We start from the raw sequence: 17,296 nt of genomic DNA on the forward strand, positions 1-17,296 counted from the left end.
TTGGACTTGAAAGAGCAAGTTGTCGGGCACTGGAGTCTTTTAAACTTAGAGCAACACTAATAAATATCTCTACTTAATGCGTGTAGGAAACCTGTTGTCTTTTGAGGGGGGCTTTATACAATTCAAAATTTCACTTTCATAATCGAGTGCATCTTTTAACTTTACTCACAGAGACTTTTAAGATGTTAATATATACCACTACTTTATTTTGTTAGATTAATAAATTCTGCCTACATTACATACAGATATGTGTACACACATATATATGTTACATTAGTGATAATGAATAAGCTTCTTTCCTTTGCATCAGACAGAAACTCCTTGCCAGTGGCTTTACAGCACTCAATCACCACGCCCCCTGCTGAGTCACTTAACTTCTCTGTGCCTCAGTTCCCTCATCCGTAAAATGGGGATTAAAAAATAAAATCAAATAACTGTTGGTATTTGTTAAGTGCTTACCAGGTGCAGAGCACTGTTCTAAGCCCTGGGGTAGATACAGGGTAATCAGGTTGTCCCGCGTGAGGCTCACCATCTTAATGCCCATCTTACAGATGAGGTAACTGAGGCACAGAGAAGTTAAGTGACTTGCCCACAGTCACACAGCTGACAAGTGGCAGAGTCGGGATTCGAACCCACGATCTCTGACTCCCAAGCCCGGGCTCTTTCCACTGAGCCTCACGTGGGACAACCTGATTACCCTCTGTCGACCCCAGCGCTTAGAACAGTGGTCGGCACATAGTAAGCGCTTAACAAATAGCTACATTAACATTAATGAATTAATTACCTCACCTCTCTTCTCTCCTCCTACAACCCAGCCTGCACAGTTCGCTCCTCTAACGGCAACTTACTGTACCTCGATCTCATCTGTCTCGTTGCCCACCTCTTGCCCACATCCTGCCTCTGGCCTGGGACGCCCTCTTCATATCCGATAAACAGTTACCCTCCCCACCCTCAAAGCCTTATTGAAGGCACATCTCCTTTAAGAGGTTTTCCCTAACTAGGCCCTTCTCTCCTCTTCTCCCACTCCTTTCTGCGTTGCCCTGTTTTGCTCCCTTTATTCATCTACTCCACCCCCGGCCCAGCCCCACAGCACTTATGTACAAATCTGTAATTTATTTATATTAATGTCCGTCTCTCCCTCTAGACTATACGCTCACCGAGGGCAGAGAATGTGTCTGTTATATTGCTGCGTTGTACTCTCCCAAGTGCTTAGGACAATGCTCTGCACTCAGTAAGCTCTCAGTAAATGCGATTGATTGATTCCTTACCCAAAACATTCTCTAAAATGTTTAGAGAAAGAATAGAACTACAGGATCCTTACTGACGAAGTGTCCTGAAAATCTCCCTCCAAACTATAGTACTGAACCTAGGTTCAACCCTACTACTATTATTTAACCAGTTAGAAAAGAACATTTTAAATTTCTGTTATAGTAATACTTCATATTAAATTGTTTCATGAACTCTAAGTTATCCCAGTTATGAAGATATATTCCACACATTTTAAAGATCAAATATCAGCAAATGGAACTCAAAGAGGATGACTGGATCAACTCAGAATTCAACATCTCCTCCCACAAAATAGATTTAAAGTGGAAGATCTGAACCATGGAGTGAACCGGAGTGCTCAACAATCCAATATTAAAGAGGGTGAAATGGAGACACACATATTTGATACCCATTTTGCTTCTTCAGTCTTAGCAGAGTCCTCAGGGTGCCAGAGCAGGATCTGGGAAATCCACTCCAGGTGAGGTTATTACTGGCCAGAAATTTCCTGGGCTACCAGCTCAAATCTAGGAATAAGAAGAACAATTGTACTGGTTAAGTACTTAGTATGTGCCAAGCACTGGAGTAGATATTAGATAATCAGGTCAGAAACCATCCCCCTTCCACTTGTGACTCAGTCTCAAGGGGAGATAAGACTGATAATCCCCATTTTACAGATAAAGAAACTGAGGCCCAGAGAAGATAGGCGATTTGCCCAAGGTCACACAGTAGGAAAGTGATAGAGCCAGGATTCAAATCCAGTTTCCCCTAACCTCCAGGACCGTGCTCTTTCCATTAGGCCAGGTGCTCTTCTGTGAAGATCAGATTTGGGTCCTAAAAAACATAGACTGAGATGAGTTCCAACACATTTTCCTAGTAATAATAATTACGGTATTTGTTAAGTGCGTATTATGTGCTAAGTTCTGGGGCAGGAACAGGGTAATCAGCTTGTCCCACGAGGGGCTCACACTTTTAATCCCCATTTTACAGATGAGATAACTGAGGTATGGAGAAGTGAAGTGACTTGCCCAAGTCACACCGCAGACAAGTGGCGGAGGCATAATTAGAACCCACGTCCGCTGACTCCCAAGCCCGTGCTCTTTCCACTGAGCCACACCGCTCCTCTCGTATCTACCCCAGCACTTAGAACAGTGCTGGGCACATAGTAAGCGCTTGACAAAAACCAACATTATTATCCATATCCACAGTGTACATCTTTCCCGGTGATTCACTTCTAGACTGTGAGCCCAGTGTTGGGTGGGGGTTGCCTCAGTTTGTTACCAAATTGTACTTTCCAAGTGCTTAGAACAGTGCTCTGCACACAGTAAGCGCTCAATAAGTACGACTGAATGAATGAGTGGCCACAGTCGTTCCCTTCCCCTCTTTCGCTCTCTCCCTCCCTCACCCATCTCACTCCCTCTCTTACAAATACCAATACACATGCATAAAGTTTTCAAGACAGATATGGCATTCTCTGCCCATTAAAATTGCTGACTAAGCGGCTAACGGTAAATTCATTTTCACCTGTGACCCAAACTCAGATTTGTTTCCACACTGTCGAAGCTGAAAGGCAGGTCCTGTAATGTACACTGCCATAACCACAAAAACCCCTTTCCTTCCATTGTAAAAAGCAAGAATTACCTTTTGGAGAGTAATAACGAAGGAAGAATCCTATATGCATGTCTTCATGATCTCAGTGTCCACAAGGCATTCTCTGAACTCTTTTTGTTAAGAACATATAGAGACCTTCTTTAGAGTTGTGGCTAAATAAATAGCAACCTTAGGAAACTAAATGAGTAGGAGTCTCGTCCAGAACAAGGGGACAGATCTGGAATGTCACGTTTTCTTGTCTCCGTAAGTTTAGAATTCCCACTGGTAAACGATGTAGGAATAGTGGAATATTCATCTTTGGACCAATCATGTAGATCTGAATGTAGAATTTTGATATACCTTTTCATTCTTCAAAGAATGGTCTTCCTAAGGAACCCAAGAAATTTAGGAATAGATGTCTATTCCTTTGGTCAGTTCTACTGAGTGACTTTGGAAACTACATTCTCAAATTGTTTAGATAATAGCAGCAGCAATGTGAATTTTTTAAGAGCACTAAATAGGCACACGGATTTCTAAGTGAAAAGAAAACCAGAATTCCAGTCCCAGAAACATTTTCAATCGGGTGTGTGAATGGAAAACGAAAGAGTGAGAAATATGATTTTCTTAATATTCAACTAATTAGGAATGGCTTTCGATGACCGTTTGAATGGCTCTGTTCTCTCCCTCTCTTCTAAGTTAGATTAATTCTACATTCTGATTAGCGCAGATCAAGGGGGAAAGGGAGAGGGAGTGTATTTCCAGCAGCAACATCTATTGTTAGCATTTCATCTTAAATTATATGAGGAAGATGAAGAAATTGGGCCTTTATTTTGGAGTGAATGAGTCAATCAGGTGAAGATAAGGTTTTTCTGACCAAGCAAAGGAAAGCTATTTTCTTTAAAATCCTCTCTCAACACCACCTCAAATGGTCACTAAGAGCTCAAACTTATTTGTTGTGTTGAATTATTGGTGAGTATTTTTAGGAATCATTTCAAGCAGGTAAGTTTCGAAGCAGGAATCCCACAAAGAAAAAAATAGAGGGAGGGATTTTCCTAGAGTTCGTTGGGATGTTTTCTGAGATAAAAAAATCAGTTTCCCACAAGTTCCATGATGCTCATTAAAATAAATCTCCCATATTATTTTCTTTTCCATTATGGGAACGTTATTATTTTTCACTGCACCCTAAATCAGTTTTCTACAAGCAAAGAATTTCGAGTAGTGGGGACTCAATAGAGTGTTAAATGGAGTGGAATTCAAACTACAGATATCAAATCAATACCGGGCTGTCTATGACATCCGATAACTGAGACCTCCAGGCTTATAGAAAAATGTTGTTTTACAATTGCTTATGAATGTCTGGAAAAGTGTTTGATTGCTGTAAGTGAAAGGGAAAGAATATTGATTTTAAAATATCTGGGTGGATGTCTAATGTTAACAGATACCATACATATTGAGCTGGTGATGCAAATTCCTCCACCCGTTTCAATGTAGTCTGGCTTTCTCGTATTATGGGCTAAGAAATATTCAGAAGAATAGACACTTCTAAAACATGTAAAAGAGAAATACCCAATTTTATGCATTTAAAACACGGCGCACTGTAGGACTTTCACTGCAGTCTACTTTAGGGTCTTTTTGTTGTTGTTGTTTGTCCCTGACAAAATCCCTGTGGATCAACTGGGATTATTTAAAATATATAATCTTATTAGCTAATTGATGATCATAATGAAAACAATTGAAAATAAGAAGCCTGGCGGTGTGCCATCACCACGGTTTTATGGTGCAACAAAGTTTACATTAGCACCCTGTTTTTCCTCTTTCCTTATATGAAATGAACAGCTGTAATTGAAAAGCAAGAAGCTCCATGGTTTATAGAAATAGGTGTTGTTAAGAGCCTCGGCCATCTAATTTTCTTCCTATTGCAGGGCAGGCTTCTATTGTCTGTTCTTTAGAGCTAATTTCTTTTCTGATCAAAAGGCCCACATCATTGAAAAGGTAGTAATGACTATTCATTTGTCTGAAGCCTCCATTCTCCAGCCTGCGAGCTTTATTTAGAAACCGCTATTTCTTTCTAAAAGGAAAAGCTCATTTATGTCCTCTATAATGTCAATTAAAGGAGAATATATTTTAATTATTTATCCTGCAGAGAAACCTTTTAGGAACTCAATTTTCTGTGTGTTGGATATAGACTCTACTCTGTAACAATATGTGAATGTGTAACGATATCTGCGCGGCTCTGGATAATATGTTTTATTTTAATTTGCCACTAATGAATAGTTTATTTGCGACTAATTAGCAAGTTAGATTGCTACAATTAGTGTCCGATTTCTCTAATAATATAATTCATAAAAAAGCTGGCCGTCGGGAGAATAAAATGAGGTCGGTTGTTGGCTTTCTAAAGAAAACACGCCACAAAGGCTTCCTTTTTCTTTTTTTTTTCCACTTTAAAGGGTTATGTAGAGACCGTGTCAATTTTAAATGGAAGCATCACAACCTCGGTTCTTACATTCAGAGAGAGAAAATGTTCATCTAGAAGTGGGGCAACGACGATATGAAGTAAACATCACATTAAGCGAGACAAGTCCACCTCTTTATCTCCCTGTCTGATTCCCTTTTACAGAATTTTCCGCGGAGTTGAAATTCAGGCGAGATGGAGACGCAAGGCGTAGGAAACGGGCAAAGGGTTTAGGAAGGCAAGGCTACCAGTCACCGGGGGCGACTGCCCCGGCCGGGATGAGGCCACCCGCTTGTGTCTTCTTGCTCCCTGCTGTCCCGCTCTGTATTGCCTATTGAGACTTTTCCCCCCCAAGTCGGCCGGGCAGGGGGAAAAGGGGACTAGCTTTGCCACCAGGCTAAACCCTGCAATTTCTCGGGGATCAAGCCCGGAGATTCGTTTCAGAATTCCCCAAGGCACAGCGTGCTCGTTTAGCGAGGCGGAGCCTGTCACGTCTTACCTCTAGTTTGGGGGAGGTTTTTTTTTGGCTTTCTTTTTCCACCTTCCTTGGGCTGATCTTTAAAGGATCTTTCTCTCCCGTTTAGACTGGGAGCCCGTCACTGGACAGGGATCGTCTCTATCTGTTGCCGAATCGTACGTTCCAAGCGCTTAGGACGGTAGTCTGCCTATAGTAAGCGCTCAGTAAATACGAATGAATGGATGGACGGGCGGATAGCTGTCAGGCTGTCGGCGTGGCTCCTTCAAGATGAGTCCGCGCAACGTGAGCTCCGGACCTTCTCCCTAAAGGGCGAGGAGGAGGGTCGAGCCTCTCAAAGCGCCCGCCGCGGGCTTGGATCACTATAACGTGTTTTCCACAAATTCAACATCCAGCGGGCCACCGCACCTCCCCGCGGGGGCCGACACGCTGGCGACGGAGCCTCTTATTGCCTAGATCGGGCAAGGGATGACTTGCTCCGGCCTCCAGACTCCTCCCGATGCGATTCGAAATGGTCCCGGGGGCAGACCCTCACACCAAGAGCCCCCTCTTCCCCGTGGATGCCCTCTCGGGCTCTGGGAATAAAGGAGAGGCGCCTTTCTCTGAGCTACTTCCAGGAGCTCTGTGAAAATGAAATTCGAGGGAGGGGATGGAGGGTGGGTGAAAGGACCGGCTGCGAGTACGGGGTGGAGGGGGTGGGGGAAGAGAAAGGAGGGGGAAGGGACCCCTTGGCTAGAATTTCATTTTCACAGAGCTCCTGAAGTAGCTCAGATATTTCGGGCCCCTAGAACCCTTTTCCCGTGGAAGCAGGGAAGGCAAGGTGGGAGTTGCGCATCGAAATGGGGAAGGGGCATGGGAGAAATCTTTTTTTTTTTCCCCATCTAAGTTGACTTCTCTTTTTAAAAAATACTGGGTTTTCGGAGCCAGCTGCTTCCCGGCGCGCAGGGTGAGAAGCCAGTCCCTCTCGGGTCATCTTTCCCAACCCCCGGGAGCTCTCGGGGAGCCGTGGCCGGTGCTGGTGGTCTCCTGCACAACTTGGTTAATTAGACGTTGGGAGGGAAGGGGAGAGGGGAAAAAAAAAAAACCCTCCTTATTAGCGAACAGCCTGGTCTGCGTCGCAGCGATCCCTCCCCTGCAGCTGGAGCTATTACCGCGAAGCGATTACGCGCGGCTCCGTTTTTGTCAAAGCCAGATAAACAAATTCCTGGCCAACACCTGAATGAGCAGGGCGAAGGGACAGGCCAATTAAGAAATGTGACTGGTGATGAGGGGGTTTGTCCCGGGAGGGGGGCGGTTAGGAGGAGGAGGGGGGGGGGACACAATCTGGTGCCCAAAGAGGCTATTCAGAGGCTCTCCGAGGGGTCTGGGCTCAGCCAGTTGTCAGCGGCCCAAAGAAAGTTCATCTTGCAGGGAGCCGAGGAAGCGGGAAAGGAGATTCCAGCAGCAGACGCCTCAGGGACCTCAGTTTCCCCCGCCCGTCTCTCCTCTCCTCCCTCCAGCCCACGAACGAAGCTTCGTTGGGAAGTTGCAGGAGGGGAGGGGATGAGGATGAGGATGATGTGTGTGTGAGTGTGTGTTGCAGGGGAGGCGCGCCAAGAAACGGCCGCACAAAGGTGTTGGACGTCTTCTCTTGGGTCTGGGTTTGCGCCAGTCACGCCCCCGGGGAAATCTTTTTTTGTTGTCGTTGTCTGTTTCGGTATGCTTAAGGTAAAGGTGATCCAAACCGTTACTCCGTTTCCTTCGACTGAGCTGTTGCCCGTCAGGAATGGAAGACGGCTGGCTCCCTGCACCTCGAAGTAGTAACAGAATTACCCATCGGTTATTGACATGTTAATGCCCCCGGGTCAGGGCGAATCATTTTAACCCCGCGCCCCTGCTAGGAGGGGCTGCATTTTTAAAAGCAGGTAAAACGGATTCCAAAGACGCTTTTTCTGAGCGCTAGTCAGCGGCCAGCTCCCTGCAGTGGCCCCGGGACCCGAATGGGTTACTTACTAAGAAAGGCGACATAAGACAGAATTCGTCTCCAGAAAGAGAAACAGTTCGGAACGTTGGAAACTTGGAGAGGGGCCAAGCTTGCCAAACCTCTCCCTTAACCCCGAGAGGCAGTTATTGAAGCCACTGGGGAAACGCGACCCCCATTTCCCATAGCTAGCGGGGGTCCCCTTTCAGCTTTCCGCCGGCATGAGAGAGTCCCGTTTCTCTGCAAACGAAATTGGTTACTAAATGTTTCGATTAACAAGATCAGGGTCTTTTAAAAAAAAAATCCACTTTGAACAGGTATCTTCTGAAGACGCTCCCCCCCCTCTTCCCTCGCCCCACCCTAACACCGACCCGACAACTTTCATCGGTTATCCCTCAGCCCTCAGCACAGGGCTCAGCGGTTAGAACAGTGCTTGACGCATGGCGAGCGCTAGCAAGTACTAGTATTAGTAATATCGGTTAATATAAATCGGAAAGATAGTTGAATAGTGGCAGGCAAAGAGTTCAGAGGATCCGAGCAGAATTCGGGAGATTTACTCTCGAGTGGCTTGGGGTGGGGGCGGATTGGAAAAGGAGGTTTCCTTGGCCTCCGCGGAGATGGAGCGACTCAGCAGAACTTCCACTGTGGTGTAAAATCGGGGTTTGACACCTGCGTCTGTTCAAATCCACAGGCTCCTCCTGCTCCCTCTCAGGCACCTGAAGTGCAGCCCCTTCTTGAGAAAGTCACTTAGGCTTGTGCGAAAACGTGTGGGTGTGTGAGCGTGTTGGGCAGGGGGGAGAAACAGCCTACGAGGATTCCCGTCTCCAAGCTACTTTTCCTAAGGACGCTGAATTCGTTATAGTAACTCTTGGAAGAGTTAGGAGATGCTTATCGGGAGGGATTACTATCTGCCTTCCAATTGGAGCAGGATTTGGAGATGGCCAAGACGGGGGGGGGAAATTGAAGCAACGAGAAAAGCTTCATCAGCGATTATCCTGGGGTTAATAATGATAACAGTAATAACACAGAGCTGGAGGGGGAGTTGGTACTGGGGGGTGTTTGGGGTGGGGGGGCGCGTATCTGTGTCTGTGTGTGTGCCTTGAGCGGAGGGGTTTCTCTCCGGGTCACCATCGGGCTCCCTAAGGACATTTCCTGACTCGTCACATCTTTTATGCAGCCATTAACGAGGCCTTTCCTTAAGAATAGGGCTTTAAACGAGGCATCGGCGTGACTGTTTTTGCACGGGTGCCGTGAGCTCTCTTCTGCCGGCGTGCAAGCCCCAATGGCACAACGAGGCGATCGGAGGGCGTGGCTGTCCTCCCGGTCACCAACGAAGCGGGACTGCCCCAAGCCCACCCCTGGGCTCCCTCTCCTTCTCCCGGCCGTGGGACGGCGACCGCGGGAACCGCTCTCCATCCGTCCTCCGTGGCCCGAAAAGGGTGGGCCCGCAAAGAGTGGGGGGATGGAAATGAGGGACTGACGAATTTCGGAGTTGGCGTTTGCCTCCCGAGGCCGATAAGCGGCGATGTTGCAGCGTTCGCCGGCTCCGCCGGCTGAGCCACGTGTCTGGAATTGCCGGGAATTTGGGAATCACTAGGGGACCCCCGGGATGGGAGAAGAAACTGGCTCGGTCCCCCGCAGACCAAGGCTACCGCTCCTACTAAATCGTCTCTCGGGCCACTAGGCCGAGACCCCGCGCCTCATCCGGCCCACGCCGGCCTCCAAGAAAAAGTCCTAGAAAAGTTCTTCTGTTCCGGCCCACTAAATCCCTCGATATTCGGAACGCCCAAAGGGCCGCGATGGTGTTCCCGGGCTCTTTTAACACCCGCCGCCGAATCCGGCCTCGCGCGCACTGATTTCCCGGAATTCGGCCTAAACCCCACAACCCGAAGCAGTTCGGCCACCCGCACCCCGCCCTGCCGATCCCCAAATGGGAGCGGGGGGTGGAATTAGAGACCGCTGATCTTTCTATCTTGAACTTTTCGGTTGTTCTCGCGAGGCCGCCGAAAGGTTGGTGGAAAACGGGGGGTTTGTTCTCTAATAGCGTCCCAGCTGGCAACAGGGAACCCCTCGCCAAGTGCCGTCACACGGACCCATTCGTTTGGACCGCACCTGTCAGCAGAAAATACCGGGGGTTGAAATTAGCGGCCCGGTCGAAACCGATAGAAATCGCGGCCGAGACGGCGGAGATTTTGACGAACCCTGAAACGCTGCCCCTTCACCGAATCGCTGAGACTCCTGAGTCACGAATCTAGACGGACGCCGGCAGAGAAACACTGTCCTGTCTACCCCACGGCGGTGATTCGAAGCCGAAGCTCGTCACGGATAACTAAATCCCATATACGATGAGAACGGGAAAGAAAAATCTAAATAGCCTCAAAGGCCGTTCCTTCTACGGATTCCGGCGCCGAACTCGGGAGAGGAGGGTTCGCGGGCTGTTTGAAACCGTTTTCTGACCTCTGTTCGGTGGCTTCTAGAATCCCGGATCCTGAATTTTTGCCTAGCAGACTTTTGGACGGGCCAGAAACGAAGCAGATTTCTCAGGATGTTAGTTTAGGGCACTGATTAACAAGGCACAGATCGCTCATTCTCTTTAGTTGAGGGGCAACCTTGCATCCCTCCCACCCCCTACACACATACACAAGGGTTTGGGGTTTTCCTGGGTGGGAATATGGGGATGGAGAGAGCCAGTTAACCCTTCTGGGAACCGAGAGCATCCGAGGGAGGAATAGCCGTCCCCCATCCCTCGACCATTCGGACCCTGACTATACGAATCTGAGGCACGACCCTTTCTAATCCGAGCGTGGGCATCCTTCAGATGAGACGGCATCTGACTTTCGTGCCAGATCTTAGGCAAAGCCGGTTTCTCCTTTTCCGACCAGACTTTGCCGAGAGCCGGGAGGAAAGGGTGGGGGTGGGGGAGAGCGGGCAAGGGGGAGGAGGAAGCGGAGGAGAAGAAGGGGTGACTGGTGAGGACCGGCCTCAGCGTCCGGTTGGCAGGAAAGCCCGGACCACGACTCTACCCAGCCTGGCTTCGCCCTGCCCCATCCCCCAGGAGTTGGGTGGAGGGGGGTGGGGGGTTAGTCGCCTCCCCCCAATATCTCAAGGTCTTGGCTGTGAGCCCGTGCGACTTATTATTAAAAAGGAAAGAAAAGAGAAGTCGAGCCCGCCTGGGTTGCCTTGATTTATAGCTTTTTAATTAGCGCCGTCGCTCTGAGCCCTGGCTCTTCTTATTAGCGGCGCTCTGATTTGCTAATTATTTTTTTCCTTTCTGAGGCCGGGCAGTGAGAAGCTGCGGAGAGGTTCCGGTGCCCCGATGCTCTCGCCTGAATGAGCGAAGCGTTAAGCCCTTTCGCCCCCCCCCCTCCATCACCCCCCCAGCTCTGACCCCCTGCGGCACCAGAACCTCCTTCTGGCTGGGCCACAGCTGGGGCCCGGGCTGCTGCTTCACAGCCCCTGGGCCTCGGAAACTTCTCCATCCCTCTCCCATCTCTCGCCTTGCTCCGTCCCTACCCAAACATTTTGGAGGGGAGGAAGGGGAGGCTCCCGCGACGCAGAAGAGAGCAGAGGGAAGTAGAGAACACGTGTGGTCCTTTCTCCCGTTTGGGGAAATGGATCGAAATGGTGTGTGTGTGTTGGGGGGGGGGGGGCTGGGGGAGGGTGCGACCGGGAGAAAAAAGCGGGATGTCTGTGCCTTTAAGAAAAGCCTCAGCCCTGGTCTCGCAGGTGTGTGTGTGTGTGTGTGTGTGTGTGTTGGGCGGGGGGCCAAGGCGAATGGAGTGGGGACGGGCTCTGATTGACAGCTCCAGCGAACTCTGCTCCAGCTTCCCCCCCAAAAAAGTTTTCTTTCACTCTGAGGGGACTTTGTTGTTGCCATGAAAACGGATTTTCCAAAGGGCCCGCCCCCCCCCCCCCTTCGAAGCAGCGGACTGGAAAAACCAAAGTGGCAAAAGGGAGGGGGGCGGTCCGGGGGGAGAGACAGAGACAGAGAGACAGGGTCAGAGAGACAAGAGACTCGAGAGAAAAGAAAGCTGAGCCCGATGGGTTCTCCTGGAAAGCGACGGCTCCGGGCCGGGCGAGGGAGGGAGCTAGAAGCAGCGGTCCCTGCCCCGGGATGAATAATAAGCATTATCATGGTACCCGTCGGGCGCTTACTATGCGCCAAGCACTGTTCTGAGCGCTGGGGTCGATACAAGGTCATCAGACATCTCAGTCCCCAGCCGGGGAGGGGGGGGGGGCTCCGGACCTGGGCCCCGGCCTGTTCCGGGGGGAGCTGCTGCCGCTGCTAAGGGAGGAGAGGGAGGCCTAGGTCCTGGACGCGGGAGTCGGCACAGACCACAGCGCAGCAGCTCGGGGGCCGTAGGAACCCGAGGTCCCCCGGGTGGGGGGTTCAAATCTCCCGCAAACCTCCGAGGCCAACCCCCGGTTCCGGGCGGAAGGCGGGCACCCCCGCGCTCCGGGAGGCTGGGGACGGGGTGGTGGGGGGCGTCCGGACGCCCCTCGCTCGCACTTCTTTGGCACCTCATCCGGAAAGCCGAGGAAAACCCAACTCTCTTCTCGAGGAGGAGCTATTGTTCTCCGCGGCTCCACCTTCCCCCCCCCACCCCCCCCGACCGGTCCCCCTCCTTCACGGTCGCCCCTCCACCCGGGGTCGGGGGAGAGAAGAGACCAAGGCTCCCGTTTCCTCTGCAACCCTCCTGCCCGAGTTATCCCACAAAGTCCCCGGGAAGAGCCGCTTTTATTGAACGCGGGCGAGACTCCCGCCTTCTTCCCTTGGCCGGCTGCGGGGACTCTTCTCCTCTCCCCTCCCCCTTCTCCCCGGACCGGCGGTGGGGACCGGCACACTCACACGCAAGATCCCTTGACCTCGACGCGGAGTTGAGAAGGGATGGAGGAGGAGGGGGAAGAAAAGAAGAAAAAAAAAAAAAGGGGGGGGGCGTGGGAGGGGGGGGTCCTCCCAAAGGCCAACTTTTTAACCAGCTGGTCCTTCCCCCCCCCCCGGGGGGCTGCCAGGATGCGCGCTCTGATTGGCTGCCTCCCGCTCATTTATAGGCCGTCAATCAAAGCCCCCCCCCCCAATTGAGAAAGGGAGCTAGAGCGGCCGCCGGGGACCCGCAGCGCACCAGGACGGTCCCCAGGTTTTGTTGTGCCGTTGTTTTTCGGTGGGGTGGGGTGGGGGGGGAAAGGTTGCGCTTTTTTGGCGTGTCCGGGCGGTGGTGGTTTTGTGGTGTTTGGGGGCTCCCCACCCCCCCCCGCCCCGACCCTCCCCGGGCCCCCCCCCCGCCTTGGGCTCCCCCGCCTTGGGCTCTGTTCTGCCGTCCGGTTGAAGGCGGGGGAGCGGAGGCGCCCGCAGAAGTTCCCGCACTCGGTCCCGCCGCCCTGGTCCGAGCTGGCTCACCTGCTGCCGGCCCCGGCCATGTACAGCATGTTGGACGGGGGGGACATGAAGAGCCCCGGGGCCCCTCCCGCCCCGGGCGGCAACGCGGGCCCGGGGGGCAACGGCAAGGCCGGCGGAGGGGCCGGAGCCGGAGCCGGAGCCGGAGGAGGGGGCGACCAGGACCGGGTCAAGCGGCCCATGAACGCCTTCATGGTCTGGTCCCGCGGGCAGCGGCGCAAGATGGCCCAGGAGAACCCCAAGATGCACAACTCGGAGATCAGCAAGCGCCTGGGCGCCGACTGGAAGCTGCTGACGGACGCCGAGAAGCGGCCCTTCATCGACGAGGCCAAGCGGCTGCGGGCCGTGCACATGAAGGAGTATCCGGATTATAAATACCGGCCGCGGAGAAAGACCAAGACGCTGCTGAAGAAGGACAAGTACTCGCTGCCGGCCAACCTGCTGGCCCCGGGGGCCGGCGCCGTGGGGAGCCCCGTGGCGGTGGGCCAGAGGCTGGACGGCTACGCCCACGTCAACGGCTGGACCAACGGGGCCTACTCGCTGATGCCCGACCAGCTGGGCTACCCGCAGCACCCGGCCATGGGCGGCCCGCAGCTGCCGCAGATGCACCGCTACGACATGGCCGGGCTGCAGTACGGACCGGTCATGCCGGCGGCCCAGAGCTACATGGCGGCCGCCGCCGCCGCCGCCGCCTACGGGGCCGTGTCCCCGGCCGCCTACGGCCAGCAGCCTCCGGCCTCCTCCTCCGCCGCCGCCGCCGCCGCCGCCGCCGCCGCCATGAGCCTGGGCCCGGGACCGGCCGGCGGCTCCGTCGTCAAGTCGGAGCCCAGCTCGCCCCCGCCCGCCCTCCCCTCGCACCCCTCCTCGCACTCCTCGCACTCGCAGCGGGCTTGCCTGGGCGACCTGCGGGATATGATCAGCATGTACCTGCCGCCCGGCGGCGACGCCACAGACCCTTCCTCCCTGCAGGGAGGCCGCTTGCACGGCGTCCACCAGCACTACCAGACTGCCGGGACGGGGGTCAACGGCACCGTGCCGCTCACTCACATCTGACAGGCCCCGGACCTCCAGCCCCCGGACCCTCTCCCTCTCCTCCTCCTCCTCCTCCGGCCGGGCCCGCAGACTTCAGAGCCGCCCCCCTCCCTCCCCGGACAACCCCGACGTCTGTTTCGGTGCCGTCCCCCTCCCTTCGGGGCATCCTCCCGACGACGAACCGAGCGGGACCCCCCCCCCCCGCCCCCCTCCCTTCCCTCTCCGGGTCGCCCGACGCTTGGGAACTTCCTTGGAAGTTGGGAATCTCCGACTCCGAAAGATCACCCCTTGTTTGGAGAGAGGGGTGGGGGGAGGAAAGCGCGGTTCGACGGACTCGAATGTTTACACTGGTTTTCAGAAAAAAACAAAATTTACACCCCCCCCCCCATCCCTCCAACATCTCATCCTCCTCGGGGTTTTATCCCAAACTGTGTAGCTGGTTGGGTTGTTTTTTTTTTCCCCTTTAAACTTTTTAGAACGAATTACCCCAAGAGCTGTGCGGGTCGCAAACGCAAGTTGCTTTTTTTTTTTTTAATTTATAGCGAGTTGTGTGTGTGCGTGTTATTTTTTTTTTTTTTCTTCCCACCGCCCCTTACTGGTTTGCGAACTTTCTGTAAAGGGAAAAAAAAAAACAACTCGGATGACGATGTGGAGTTGGTGAATCCTACCGTAAACTGTTGGACTTATCGGCGCAAGAAGCAAGCAGCAAATATTCTAGAGTCTGGGGGAGGGGGGAGGTTATTTTTTTTGTGTGTGTGTGTCAGGTTTTTAAAGATTTTACCCTTGAAAACTCCCCAAACGAGAGAGATCAATAAATTTTATAACCGGCATCTCAGTTGACTCCTGGCAATTTTGTAACAGATTGGGGGAGGGGGAGGCGGGGAGAGGGAGGCGGGTGAAGGGATTGGGAAAGGCGTTCTGCGTTGGTCTCTGAAAGGTCCGAAGAGGCAACGCGTTCACTTCTAGAACTTTAGAGCGTTTGGGGGTGTCATCTTTTATCCAGTGTATTAAGGGGAAACCGAGTCAGTCGACCACGACGTGTTGGACCGTTCTCCTGCAGGAGAGAGGATAACCCTGTATTCCCAACTCTCTTCAACTTTTAATTTCCAAGGGGCCATCGTTTGAAAGTCACAACGTGGGGACGCACCATCTCCTTTGGGGGAAAAAAAAAAGCAACAAAAAAGCTCCTGCCAAGTCACCGGGGCTTCCAGCGGCGGTCCAAGGAAGAGGAAGAAGGGTCGGGAGCCGAGCTCAGCCAAGGGTCCACGGAGGCTGGTGTCTGTTGGCGAGAAAAGTCACCTCTGCTGTGAGGTCTCGGAGTTTTCGCCCGGCGAGAAACTTGAGCTGGGCTGAAATATTTGCAAAACTAAAACCTGTCGGGAAATCTTAGACTATTAAAAAGGAATGGTTACGGGAATCCTTAGGAGGAAATCAATTATTTAATCTCGTAACCGCGGTGGTCACACGAGGTTCGACAAGCTCCACGGAATAGGAGTTTCGGCGCCTTTCGCAATCTTTTTTTGTTGTTGGTTTGTTTTGAGACGTGTGTAAACTTCTCAAAGGTCTATTTTTCTTTAACTTAACCGTACACCGTTCCGTCTTCCCTGAGGCCCACTCATATAAGCGCTTAGTACAGTGCTCTGCACACGGTAAGCGCTCAATAAATACTATTGAATGAATAAATAACCGTCCAGGGTTTAAGCCATGCCGCTCCGCCGATGGTTTCTACCAATTAATATTTTGCCCGTTTGACAATATTCTCCATCCTTCCCCCCCCCCCCCCCCCCCCCCACCTCAGTGGCGATCAATCTTTCGAAGTGAGAACGTAAGATGCAGTCTTTTAAAAAGATAAATAAATCGATCGTCCCTCCCCAAACTAGCCGTTTGGGGACGATTTCCTTAATCCTTCTAATCCTGTTACCTCGCTACCCCGAGTGATTTAAACTCTGATTTCGAATGAGTCTGGACCAGTGAAATATTTCTAATCCCCAGGACTGGGAGTCTGAATCACTTGGCGGGTTTTTAAGCGGGGAAGGGACCCCGAGTAAGAAATATTCCGGGGGGGGGGGGCTTTTGTGCCCTCCATCCACCTGGGGGGTGGGAAGGGGGGGGGAGAACTTTTGCAGAGCTTCTCGCTTCGTGTTTGCCTCGTTCCACATCACCGCTTGTCCCCGCCGACTCCCTTCCCCCCCCGTCTCCTCGAAATAATGGAGCTAGAAAAACTTTTCACATCCCGACTGCTTCTGCACAATAGGGCGCCGCTTTCCCATCCAATACAGGGGCATCGATCGCCCCGAGGGCGGTGATTCGTTTCAAATCTTCCGTTACAAATAAAACTTCCCATTTTTCCAGCGGGCCATTGGCCTGGGTAGAGACCCGCGACGCCCATCGCCTGCTTTTCGGTCCTCCTTGGGGACCGAGGACTGGAAAGGAGTTGGTCTGGGTGGGGGCTTTGGGAGAGGGGTGGGGGGTCCCTCCCCCCTCGGGGCTCCTTTAGAAAGAGCCTTGCCAAATTTAATCCTAAAGAGAGAGCTGAGCTCCACTTCCCAAGCAGGGACTGCGGACGCCCGGGGTTTCCAAGAGGGTCGCTGCCCAGCGCTTAGAACAGTGCTTGGCGCATAGTAAGCGCTCGACAAATACCATGGTTATAATTATTACTGTTCCCTGCGAGTCTGGGAAGATGTTCCTTGAATTTCCACTGGTCTTGGGGCTGCCCCGCTCTTTCAAGGATCTAGGAAAGCGCTTAGTACGATGCGCTGCACACCGTAAGCGCTCGATAAATACCACCGGTTGATCGAAAGAATCCTTGCCAGGGTTCTCAGGGTGACCCGAGGTTTGGGTTTTGTGGTGTTCTTTTTTCTCTCTTCGGGAAGACGGTGGCCTTTTTCTGGGTGTAGTTTGAGACGGGCTTCAGGTTTTCTTTTTTCGGTTTCAGTTTGCCTGGGACACTGGACGACAGCTTGGTCGGGGATCTCTCGGGGAAGGGAAGGAAGCACTTCCCGCTTCCCCCTCTCGGCTCCAAGATTCTTGCAGAAGTTGAAGATTGTCTGCTTCGGATTGACAAGGGGCTAACTCTCCAATAACTCCTACCGAGCTGATAGTTCCGGACAACTTTTTAAAGGAACTGGA

At 52.3% G+C, this 17,296-nt stretch overlaps 1 protein-coding gene and 1 long non-coding RNA gene across 2 annotated transcripts; one reads left to right on the forward strand and one right to left on the reverse strand.

Moving 5' to 3' along the window:
- Positions 1 to 1,241: 1,241 nt before the first annotated feature.
- Positions 1,242 to 3,071, reverse strand: LOC114812946. Its single transcript, XR_003760560.2, has 3 exons — positions 2,905 to 3,071; positions 2,037 to 2,097; positions 1,242 to 1,790 (listed from the first exon to the last, which is right to left on the reverse strand). It is a non-coding gene; the product is annotated as an uncharacterized LOC114812946 (long non-coding RNA).
- Positions 3,072 to 13,035: 9,964 nt separating this feature from the next.
- On the forward strand, positions 13,036 to 14,997 carry SOX3 (SRY-box transcription factor 3). Its single transcript, XM_001520731.2, has one exon. The coding sequence runs from the start codon at positions 13,157 to 13,159 to the stop codon at positions 14,186 to 14,188; it is 1,032 nt and encodes a 343-aa protein (XP_001520781.2). The 5' UTR covers positions 13,036 to 13,156; the 3' UTR covers positions 14,189 to 14,997.
- The last annotated feature ends 2,299 nt before the right edge of the window (positions 14,998 to 17,296 follow it).

The sequence above is a fragment of the Ornithorhynchus anatinus genome, chromosome 6, assembly GCF_004115215.2.
Source record: "Ornithorhynchus anatinus isolate Pmale09 chromosome 6, mOrnAna1.pri.v4, whole genome shotgun sequence".
NCBI classification, from domain to species: Eukaryota; Metazoa; Chordata; class Mammalia; order Monotremata; family Ornithorhynchidae; genus Ornithorhynchus; species Ornithorhynchus anatinus.